The sequence below is a fragment of the Diceros bicornis genome, chromosome 14 (genome assembly GCF_020826845.1).
Source record: "Diceros bicornis minor isolate mBicDic1 chromosome 14, mDicBic1.mat.cur, whole genome shotgun sequence".
NCBI lineage: Eukaryota > Metazoa > Chordata > Mammalia > Perissodactyla > Rhinocerotidae > Diceros > Diceros bicornis.
The window spans coordinates 33,038,273-33,049,860 of NC_080753.1; the positions used below are offsets into that span (position 1 = coordinate 33,038,273).

Below are 11,588 nucleotides of genomic sequence, written 5' to 3' on the forward strand. Positions count from 1 at the left end.
GACTCAAAGTAGTGAACATAATTAAGTCCAGGCTCCACAAAGCTTACTTTTGAGTATATGTGTGAGAGGAGGAGAAGCGAGGAGATTGTGACAGAGACAGAAATAAAAAAATATATACTCAGAAAAACAGACCCTTAAAATACATCTTCCTCCCAAGCTTTCTTCTGGGTACCCTGATGGGGAGATTCCACCCAAGAGGTTAGGAAAGGTGGTGGGGGTAACCTGGCTGTGCTAAAAAATGATTGGAAAATTCCCTCTAGCAAGAAAGGTGGGGGAGCAAGTTAAGGGTAAGTTAATGGTTACCCTTGGCAAATTGTTGAGCAGTGGAGCTATGGAAACCTGGAGGAGGCCAGTGACAGCTCTAAGGAGTGTCAGGGAGGGACACACCTTCCAGTCTGGGGTGGGAAGAGATTAGGGACTGGTTTACCAAGCTGAGAAAGGGGAGAGAGTGGAAAGAGAAGCCTGCCTACTGGGGAAGGAAAGAGGTGATATTGAGATAGGGGAAAAGCAGGGGCAAGGAGATGAGAGGGAGGGAAACTTCCCTGATGCAGGATTTGGGGGTGCAGCCCCTGGCTTCAAATCCATAGGGCACTGCTGGATGGTACCAGGAGAGGGCAGCATTACTTGTCATCTGGGAAATGAAGGAAAAATACCTCGTGGGTAGCCAAGCCAGCCAGCCAAAGTCAATATTGATGATCAAGGCAGCTCCAGCTATAAAGCTGTAGGAGGGAAAAAAGAGGCCGGGGAGAAGCTGCCAAACCTGTTTGAGCTCAGGGCTGGCCCTATTTGCCTGAGGCTTCTCCTAGAGGGGGGATCTTTGTGGGGCAGATTCTCTGGTGGACACTGACCAGCTGGAGCAAAAGAGGACCCCAGGAAGTAGGGCTGCTTTGACCTCCCTTCCTCATTTTGTGTGCAGATTTTGAGGGTCACCCATGGAAGAGATTCCCCCCACCACACACATACTCGTGGAACCATTCTATGTCCTTATAGGATGTTACAATCCAGGGGAGCAAACACCAAATATATCCCATCTCTGGGCAGGAGAGAGATAGGCCTTCCCCCAGCGGGGAGAAAACCCACAGAAGAGGAAGCATGAGAGGAAACCACTAACTGCTGGTTTCCAGCAGCACAACTAGTCACTCTACCCCACTCCTCCCCCAAGTCTCTCCCTTTTTTTTTTTTAAGTTTCAAGCCCTGTTTTGCTCCTGTGTCCATGCACTCTACCATGCTTTTCTGGAACTGGAAGTCTCTTGTTAGATAGAGGGTTGTGAGGAAGAAAGAGAAGGGATGGTTGGATAGATGAGAGAATCAAGATGTGGAGGCTAGAATATGTCCAATTTGGAGGCCATATTCTTGGCCTATTTTTCAGATCATGAAGAGTTTGATAGAACCTCCAATATCAAGGTTACTGGGGAGGGAGAGAGTTACTCTTCCTCTGTCCTCCCTACTTATTCATTTGTGTCCCTAAGGACTCCACTCACACTATTCTGTTTTATCTGCCCTTTCTGCCTTGATAGGACAGCTACCACCACCCCCTAGAATCAGTGTAGCTCTATCCTGGGGCTACCATAACCCCACCCTTCCACCCCATCTCCAAGGCAACCAGTCAGTAAGAAAAGGGCATGGGGCACAGGAAGGGGCCCTGGATGGGGGGTAGAAGTGGAAGCATTAAAACTGACCAGGCTGGGGAGGGCGGGCAGGCTAGGGGCCCTAGCGATGAGGCCCCTTGGCTCAGCTTCCTGTTTCTCTAGCCCGCGCCTGCTTGTCTCTCTTCACATCCCTTGCCCTACCTTTCACCACTCTCTTCCCCCAATCCCAGCTTCCACTTCCAAGTCCCTCTCCTGGACGATGATCAATCCAGAATTTGGACTGAAGTCCAGAAGGAAAACAGAAAAAGGAATAAACAACCACCTTTCCGTTCTAAAATTCCCTCTCTGGATCCTCCTGGGTGTGCCCAAGCTGTTGGTATCAAGTTTCTAGCGTGAGGGTGGAGTGGGAGTGTCCTCTGACTAATGAATCAGAGAAACTGAGGCAGAAAAAAAGTCCTGTGTTCAAAGAGACTGGCTGAGAAATAAGGAGGTCCCCAGGATTCCCTCCCCTTATCACTCCCCTCCCCATCCTCTGGGAGACCTGAGGATCTCCCCTCCGGACCCACTCCCTAGATCGTCGGGTCCCGCCCCCCTCCTGTCCCCTCCCCAGGTTCAGGGCGGGGCCGGTCCGTGAGTCAGCGGCTCCCTGATCCAGCCCCGGAGGGGACAGAGCTGGACGAGCTGGGTGTGGGGTACGCTGGGCTGGTAGAGAGGCCGTGTCCGGAGTGAGCGGGTCTGATCGTGCTTGTATTTTGTTGAAGGGACAGCCCTAGGTTTAGGGGAGAGAATCCCTGCCTGTGAGACCCGCCCTCCCTGGCCCCGGCCCCTCCCAGCTCCCCCAGCGACAGCCGCTTCCTGGACCGGTCGCAACCATGGCTGAACAACCTCAGGTCGAATTGTTCGTGAAGGTAAGAACACCTTCTCCCTTCTAGGCCACCCTCTGGGTTCCTGGAAGGCAACTCTCTCCTTTCCTCAAGCTCCAGCCTGAACTCCCCAGTCCCTTCCTTCCTGGACCCCCACTCCCAACTCCACGTGCACTCTTTGGTGTGCGTGTGTTGGGGGGGTGGTTTCGGAAGAGGAAGACAATTGACGTGTGTACGCGTAATGACAATTCTAGGCTCAACCCTGAAAAGTTTGTAAAAGTGCAAGTTTCCAGCAGTCTAAAGGACTGGAAGGTAGAGAAAAGGGAGGGTTCCCAGGAGTTGGGAAGATTGACTGGGCTGGGGGTGGGGGGACAAGCTGATGGAAGGACAGAGAGAGAAGAGGACAGCAGGAGCCCAACAGGGTTTGGGAGAGACAGAAGGAAACATCGGACATGTAGCCCTACGAGGGGTGTAGTGGGGGAGACTTGGAGAAGTGTGTGTGTGTGTGTGCGCGCGCGCGCGCGGCGGGGAAGTTTCAAGGAAGAGGGTGTGGTAGGGAGGCCAGGGAGGTCAATTGGGAAGAATTGGTGGGGTGGAAGGAGGCAGGGGAATGGGAGTAGAGCTCAAGAAGCAGGGCTGGAGAGGTGACAGATCGAGAACGCGTGTCCGGGCACCTGGGAAAGCGAAAGAAAGGGAGGTGGCGAGGAGATGAGAGTTTGGCTGTAGCTGCCATGAGGAGAGCTGGAGAGAAGATCAGGAGGAGGAGGAGAGCTGGATTAGGGTTTGGGCGTTGTAGAAACAGGAGAAAAAGAGTCGCCCCAACTCTCTCCTTTCTGTGTGGATGTGGATGAGGAGAGGTGGTCCCATGGCTTTTGGCTATCAAAACCCAGCAGCAGCCTTTGCTGTTTCTGCCCGGCTCCCCTCCCCGACAGCTGCATTCTCTCCGCTCATCTCTGCGCCCCTCCCTCCCTCTGGCAGCCTCCCCCTCTGTCTATGTCTCCTTGTTTGCACGTTCTCCCCACTCCTCACTTTCCTGCTTCCTTTCTCTCCACTTCTCCCCTTTTGTTCCATCTTTGTGTGTTCCTGTCCCTTTCTCCCTCTCCTTGATGCTCGGGCTTCTGCCTTTCCCTCTCCCTGCGCCCAGCCAAGTCCAGCCCAGCCGTCCCTTGGTCCGCCCCCCTAGGTGTGGTCCCCACCTCACTCTCACACTCGCCGCAAGGGCTATTATATTTTTACTCCTGGGTGAGGCTGTGCTGCAGAGATTCTGGCCTAGGGTCCTGTGTGAGGATTATCTGGAGCCAGGAGACTTGGCTGGGAGACCCCTGCAGGCAGACAGTGTCAGGGGAAGAGGGAGGTGGCTTTTCGCTGCCCAGGCCTCAGCCTCACAGGTCCCTGCCCCCACTCCTTGCCAGGAAGGAAGCTGCTGAGGCCGAGACACAGTGAGATGAATCACCCTCAGGCTAGGGGGAGGTGTCCCTGAGGGGATGAGGTCACCACTTGCCAATTAGAGGGCAGCCCCCCTCTGCAAGGGCCTCCACATCTCTAGGGCGAGGCTCTGAGCCCCTTGACTCCCCTCCCAGCTGCCAGAAACAGGTTGGGTGGAGGTATAGAGAACCAGAACTCTAGCTTCCAAAACCTGCCCCACCTCTCCTGTCCTCAGGCTCTACTCCATTCAGAAACCCAGGAATCCAAGCCTCTAACCTATACTCTGGCCTCACCAAAGTCCCTCTCTAGGGATGATTTCGTGGGTTGATGTAAGAATTAAATGAATTTTTGTATGTAAAGTGCTTAGAATAGCACATAGAAAACGAACTACATTACTGTTAGTCTTCCCTCTCTAGGGTCCAGATCTTCCAAGTTATCCAAAACTCCTTCCCTCTGTCTACCTCCCACCTGTCCTCAACTCTCTGGGGAACCAGAAGCCTACCTTTGCAGAAAATGTTCCCGTTGATCTGCCCTGGGTTTGACCCAGCCCCCAGGGTGGAGAGTGGAGTTCTGGGGGGAGCTTTAGTGGTGAGACTGAGTGTGTGTCATGACTAGGCAGAAAACAGGTCTGGGAGTAGGAGATGCAGAGAATGGCCTGGGGACAGGTGAGGTGCACCAGGCCTAACTTTGGGTGGGGGTTGCTTTTCAGGCTGGCAGTGATGGGGCCAAGATTGGGAATTGCCCCTTCTCCCAGAGACTGTTCATGGTGCTCTGGCTCAAGGGAGTCACCTTCAACGTCACCACCGTTGACACCAAGAGGTGGGCCCATTTCTGTTCCTCTAAACACTCCTTGTGCACACACATGTGCATGCACACACTGTCACCCACCCAAGTCCTTTCATCCTGCACCTTTTTCCCCTCCACCTGGAGCCCCTTCCTCTTCCCACATCCCTCCATCTCCCCTTTCTGGTTCTCCCTGACCACCTTTTCCTGTCCTGATGCCTGGCCTCTTCTCCAGGCGGACTGAGACGGTACAGAAGCTGTGCCCAGGAGGGCAGCTCCCATTCCTGCTGTACGGTACCGAAGTGCACACAGACACCAACAAGATTGAGGAATTTCTGGAAGCAGTGCTGTCCCCTCCCAGGTATAAGGGACCCGGGGAAAGAAAGAGGTTGAAGAAATGGAAAACGGATATGGTAGTGGGGCCGGGGCAGGGAAGCTGAGACTTCTCCCAGGAAGATATCTTATCCTGCTTCTCCCATTGGCTCTCAGGTACCCCAAGCTGGCAGCTCTGAACCCTGAATCCAACACAGCTGGGCTGGATGTATTTGCCAAATTTTCTGCCTACATCAAGAATTCAAACCCAGCACTCAATGATAGTGAGTCTTGTGGGTTGGAGGCCTGGGTCCTAGGAGGAGTGGGGAAGATCCAGGGATTGGGAAGGCATTAGGGGCACTTGGAAATTCAGGTATCAGGGAGATGGAGCAGATGTCAGCAAACCTTCACCACCACCACCACCCCACACCACCTCATTTTTGCTTAACCCCCATATTTCCTTGCATTCTCATTGGCCGTGACTTTTAAGCTTCTCTCATTTGTTCCCTAGCTTCTCCTGCGCCGGTGGGTACATTAGTGGGATTGGCTGCTGGCCTGTTTTCTGGAAGAATAGGGTTGTGCTTAAGAACAATGACTCTAGATCCAGACTACCTGAGCACAAATCCTACTAGCTGTGTGACTTTGGGCAATTCATTTAACCTCTCTGTAAATCCATTTCCAGGTCTATAAAACGAGGATAACAGGGGGCCGGCCCCATGGTATAGTAGTTAAGTTCAGTGCGTTCCGCCTTGGCAGCCTGGGTTCAGATCCCGGGAGTGGACCTACACCACTCATCAGCCACACTGTGGTCACCACCCACATATAAAAAAGTAAAGGAAGATTGGCACAGATGTTAGCTCAGGGCGAATCTTCCTCAGCAAAAAAGAAAAAAAAATGAGGATAACAATACCTATTTCATGGGTTGATGTGAGAATTAAATGAGTTTTTGTATGTAAATGCTTAGAATAACACATAGAAAACTGACTACATTAGTGTTAGCTATTATTATTTTGGACTGGCCTCACCATTAGTATTCACCCCCCTCCCTTTGGGCCTTCTTGGACTATGCCGATCTTCTCCTGATGTTCTGACCAATTCCCCTCTCTTGCACAGATCTGGAGAAGGGGCTCCTGAAAGCCCTGAAAGTGTTAGACAATTACTTGACATCCCCCCTCCCGGAAGAAGTGGATGAGACCAGTGCTGAGGATGAGGGCATCTCTCAGAGGAAGTTTCTGGATGGCAATGAGCTCACTCTGGCTGACTGCAACCTGTTGCCAAAGCTCCACATAGTACAGGTGGGTAGTCATTGTGCGAGGAGAGGATGGCTACTGGGATGGCTCTTTAAGGAGGTCCCGCACAGGCTTCCCATGACAACCACTCCAAAGGTGGTTTCTTTCTTAGGGTGGTTTTCAATAGCAGACACCACCCTCCTTCCTTCTCTGCAGTCATTGCTGGCAAGACCACTGCTTGAGAGAATTACATTCCATGATATAAGCCATGGGTGCAAACAGATTGGCTGAGAATGTAACATCCCAGTATTACTTTCAAGAATTCTCTTCCTGTCTCCATCACTGCCAAATCTACAGATCAGACAGAGCAGGCTTTTCCTAAAACCAAAGCTTTAACTCTCTTTATAGCTTCAGTCTCCACTTCCTCTTGTGGAAGATGAAAACTGCTGGTTCCCATGTTTTTGTCAATAGCCTCAAAGCTACAGTTTAGTTTGTGAACCACGGGCCCAATGTCAGTCTCCCACAGAATTGTGTACTGAACATCTGTGTCCTAGGTACTGGAAGACAGAAAGATATAAGGTGATTGGTCTTTGCCCTCAGAGGATTTGAAATCTAGCTGAGAAGATAAAACATTCACATGAAAGTTAATAACACATGATTAAAAGCCAAGTGAAAAAGAGAGACAAAAGTCGCTGTGGAAATTCAAGAAAAGAATTTTATGGTTTGTGGATTACATCTCAATAAAATCAAGAGGAGAAAAGTAGCACCATGGAATGGGGTGGTCTGAGAAGGGGCTGGTTGTAAATGGCTAGGGTTTCAGTAAGTGGAGAGGAAAGGTGAATACGTTACAAGACAGTGAAGAGTTAAGGAATTTGATTGGAGAAGATGATTCATATAGGAGATAAGAATCATAGGAAGAGAAGCCAGATAGTGGAGGTTCTTGAATGCCTGGGCAAGAAGGCTGGATTTTATCACGTAGGCCTTGGGAGAAGGAAAAGATCAACAGCGTAGCAGCCAGTGTGGCTTCCCTGAGGCTAACATGTCCATCGTCCCTCCCCCCCCCCCCCCCCCCCCCCCCCCCCGCCAGGTGGTATGTAAGAAGTACCGGGGATTCTCCATCCCCGAGGCCTTCCGGGGAGTGCATCGGTACTTGCGCAATGCCTATGCTCGTGAAGAGTTCGCTTCTACCTGTCCAGATGATGAGGAGATCGAGCTGGCCTACGAGCAAGTGGCCAAGGCCCTCAAATAAGCCCCTCCTGGGAGCTCCCTACCTCCTCCAATTTCTCCACATGGCTACCCAATGGACACACTCCAAAATGGCCAGTGGACAGAGAATACTGGAGCACTTGTGCAGGGCTGGCTGGGGGAGGAGGGATCTGGGTGAGATTTTTATTGTGGGGTGGGGTGGGTAGGACAATGTATTTCAGTAATAAAATACAGAATGAAAACCTAGTGTCGTTTTTACACAAAGAGGACTTGAAGTGTGGGTAACAAGGAATGTAGGGTCAGTGACCTTGAGCTCAGCGCAGAAGCCAGGAATTTAGGAGAGAGGTGCTTGTGGTGGGGCTGCCATTTTTAGTGCCGGTCCACCATAGCGCTGTTTTTACATCCATGTCGCATTTGCAGTCCAGCCGCCAGGGCCAGCCAGATCTGGGTGGGCCTGGGCAGCGCTCGCGGGGCGGGGCCGAGTTTAGAGAAGGGGGACGCAGTCCCTGTGGAGTGGGCGCGGCATAGCGGGGCGGAATGGGTGTGACCTCGAGGAGCCCCGCCCCGTCCCGCTTAGACAATGCCCCGGAGCCGCCAGACCGTCGCGCCCCCGCCCCACCGTAGTACTTGAGCTCGCCTACCCAGGGACCCCACAAAGCCAAAGCTCCAGTCCCCGAGGCTTGAAGACTAGGACTCTTCTCCACCAACTCTGTCCTCAGGGGGTGGGGCCCCAGCCAAAATCACAGAGCGGCAGGAGTGGGGGTGGCCGCTGGAGGTGAGTCTGGGGTGGGAGGTGTCCCCTGGACCGTGTAGAGGCCGGAGTTTGGGGGTGCCGGGCCCGTGCCTGAACCAGACAGAGTGCGTGGGTCGACATTTGGGTGCGGAGCTGAGTGGCATGGACTTTGGGGAAGGTGGACCGGGAGACCAGGGAACCGGGTCCTGGAGCCCGAAGTAGCGCCCGTTCCCCGGAACCACGCCCCCGTTTCCCCGCCTCTCGGATTTCGTTTTAGACCTCTCCCAGTCCTCCGGGACTCGGTCTGGTTTATACTGGGTCGCGCTACGGGCAGATTGACCGGCCGGGGTGGAGAGAGGATGTTTAACTCCTTAGTCTCTAACTCCTCCCTCCTTGCCCCTCTCTCTCTTTCTCGTTCGGACATCCAGGACTTCCATCCCCCAGGCCCTGACTCTCCCCCCAGCTGTCTCCTCCTGTCCCATAACCCCTGTGGGTCCCTCGCCGCACATCGGGTCCCTACGGCAGCGAGCAGCTGAGGGTTAAGGGGGCGGGGCCGCTGCATTTTTGGGGAGTGAGCGCATCCTAGCGGCTGCCAAGAGGGGCGCCCGGCAGGGACCTCATTAAGCCCCCAAGCAGGGGCAACAGGTGTTTCGGAGATGAGGGATCCCGGACTTGTTCCTCGGACTCCCTCTAAAGAAGCAGACCCGCGAGGGTGCGGGGTGGAGTGGGGTCGGCAGGAGAGGAGGTCTGGAGGGGGTGGGGCGGAATGGGAGGGGCGCCTGGAGATGGCTGGAGGAAGACCCGGGCTTTCTTAACCACCCCCCTACGCCCTTCTCTGCATGTCTCTTTCTCTGCCTCCCTCCTTTCTGTCTCTTCTCCCAGACAGGTGAAGTAAAAAGAGAAAACTAAGAAATCAGCGCGGCCGGAGGGGGCGTCTGTGTGAATGGGATGGGGACGCCGGGGGAGGGGCTGGGCCGCTGCTCCCATGCCCTGATCCGGGGGGGTCCCGGAGAGCCTGGCGTCGGGGGGAGGGTGCAGGGGCTGGCCTCCCGGCTCTGGACCTGGCCAAAGCTCAGAGGGAGCACGGAGTGCTGGGGGGTAAACTGAGGCAGCGATTGGGGCTGCAGCTGCTAGAACTGCCTCCTGAAGAGTCGCTGCCGCTGGGACCCGCTGCTCGGTGACACCAGCCCGTGATCCAAGGGGACACGGCCCTAATCACGCGGCCCCTGGAGCCCCGCCCGCAGGCCAGAGGTGAGCGCCAGGGCGTGGATGAGGGTAGGGGAAAAGGAGGATCTGGACGTCCGCGGCTTTAGGGAAGAATTGGGGGTGGGGAATGTCTGAACTCTGCTCTCTCTTCTTCTGCTCTAAGGTCGATGGAGTTCGCAAAGCCCTCCAGGACCTGGGGCTCCGAATTGTGGAGATGGGGGACGAGAACGCGACGCTGGACGGCACTGATGTTCTCTTCACCGGTGAGGCTGCGGTGCCTGCATCCCTGGGGCTTGGCACATGGAAGCAGAGTTAGGGAGGACTGGGCCATCTCGGGCCTAGTTTCTAACTCATTCCGCCCTCAAACCTCCGCGGCCTTCCTGGGCTCAGGCCGGGAGTTTTTCGTAGGCCTCTCCAAGTGGACCAATCACCGAGGAGCTGAGATCGTGGCGGACACGTTCAGGGTGAGGAGCGGGGACCAGCGTTGGGTGGGGTGAGCGGGGGAGCGGATGGGGGTCGGAGGGGCGGGGCGGGGGCTGAGGAGGGGGGCTGAGGAGGGGGAGGCTGAGAGCAGCCTGTGTTTGAGGGTATCCCCTCGCCCCTCCCGCGTCCCTGAATACTTTCCCTTGTTCCCCCTAGGACTTCGCCGTCTCCACAGTGCCGGTCCTCGAGCCCCTCCCACCTGCGCGGCCTCTGCGGCATGGGGGGACCCCGCACTGTGGTGGCGGGCAGCAGCGATGCTGCGCAAAAGGCTGTCAGGGTGAGGAGGGGCGGGGCTTGGAGAGGAAAGTTGGAGCGCGGCCCAGGAAAATGGGCGTGGCTCCGGGCCGGCGACGCGGGGAGCTGGGAAGCTGGGAAGCTCAGAAAATTAGCTCCAGCCCCTGCCCTCACGGAGCTGTCCGTCTAGTGTGAAAACACGTGAGAAAACGAGAAGTTACTATAGCAGGACAGGGAGCCGGGAGACTGCAGAACAGGAGTGATTAACACCGTCTTCCTGAGTTTCAAGAAACTCCCCAAAGGTGGCATCTAAGCTGTGACTTAAAGGATGGGACTGACAGGTGGGGGCTGGAGAAGGGGTGAAGAGGGTTACAGGTGGAAAGAACTGCATTTGAGTCCAAGGTAGAAATTAGCAAAGGTACTAAAGTGCTTAGAACGGTGCCTGACACATAGTAAGCTCTATGTGCTTGCTGTCATTATTCCACAAAGTATTCTACTGCCCTTAGGAGCGGTAAGGCAGCCAGACTCAGTTGAAGACCGGCTCTGAGACTTGAATGCTTCCTCTTTCCTCTCCCCCAGGCAATGGCAGTGTTGACGGATCACCCCTATGCTTCCCTGACCCTCCCAGATGACGCTGCCGCTGACTGTCTCTTTCTGCGTCCTGGGCTGCCGGGTGTGCCCCCTTTCCTCCTGCACCGTGGAGGCGGAGACCTGCCCAACAGCCAGGAGGTGAGAGAAAGCAGGAGCCCCAACAACAACCAGAGAAAGGAATCTCAGGCCTTCCTAGTGGTAGGAAGGAGGAGTACCTTCTCTAGAAGCCTGGGTGGGGCCACTCTGAGCTGGCTAGAAGCGGGGCCTGGCTGTGGCCTCGGGGTCTGACTCCACTCTTCGCACTCCATGTCCTCCCTGCAGGCATTGCAGAAGCTCTCTGATGTCACCCTGGTACCTGTGTCCTGCTCGGAACTGGAGAAGGCAGGCGCTGGGCTCAGCTCCCTCTGCCTGGTGCTCAGTACACGCCCCCACAGCTGAGGGCCTGGCCTTGGGGTCCTGGCTGGCCAGGGGTAGGGCAGCATAGGGAGCAGAAGGGGAAGGAAGGTTACATAGATGCCGGTGAATAGGTGGTAGTGGGGAGAGAGCCCCAAGATGGGGGGAGGGCATAGTGTGGGAAAAAGCATAGATGCCCTGAGTCAGTCCTTCCCCAGAGCTAATAAAATAGAACTGACCTTTTAGACTGGGCTGTGGCTGGTGTCTTTACTGAGGCAGAGGGACTGGGGCAAGGCTGAAACCTGAGGTTGGGGTCCGTGGTGGGAAGGAGGCCTCTTTCATTCAATAACCCCTTATTAGGCACTTACTGACTCATGGCCCAGCCCTGTCATAGGTGCTTGGGCACTAGATAGACAGGATAGAATTTCTATTGTGGGAAACATGTACAGGCAAAGAGAGAATATTTGTGGATTGCTCACTGGATTTATCTAAATGTCAGATGATTCTGAGACTGGTACATTACCAGCCGACCTGTAGTTGA

General features: G+C 54.8%; 2 protein-coding genes across 2 annotated transcripts; both read left to right on the forward strand.

The window, feature by feature from the left end:
- The first annotated feature begins 2,155 nt into the window (after positions 1-2,155).
- CLIC1 (chloride intracellular channel 1) lies at positions 2,156-7,587 on the forward strand. The gene is made up of 6 exons (XM_058554751.1): positions 2,156-2,497; positions 4,587-4,696; positions 4,896-5,021; positions 5,150-5,256; positions 6,086-6,267; positions 7,289-7,587. The coding sequence occupies exons 1-6, from the start codon at positions 2,462-2,464 to the stop codon at positions 7,448-7,450; spliced, it is 723 nt and encodes a 240-aa protein (XP_058410734.1). The 5' UTR covers positions 2,156-2,461; the 3' UTR covers positions 7,451-7,587.
- Positions 7,588-7,682: 95 nt separating this feature from the next.
- Positions 7,683-11,294, forward strand: DDAH2 (DDAH family member 2, ADMA-independent). Its single transcript, XM_058554749.1, is given in 11 exon segments — positions 7,683-8,182; positions 9,023-9,139; positions 9,141-9,164; positions 9,166-9,363; positions 9,365-9,391; positions 9,510-9,609; positions 9,737-9,810; positions 9,986-10,012; positions 10,014-10,106; positions 10,643-10,792; positions 10,976-11,294. Coding segments are annotated over 10 exon segments (861 nt in total). The 5' UTR covers positions 7,683-8,182; positions 9,023-9,088; the 3' UTR covers positions 11,093-11,294.
- Positions 11,295-11,588: the final 294 nt, after the last annotated feature.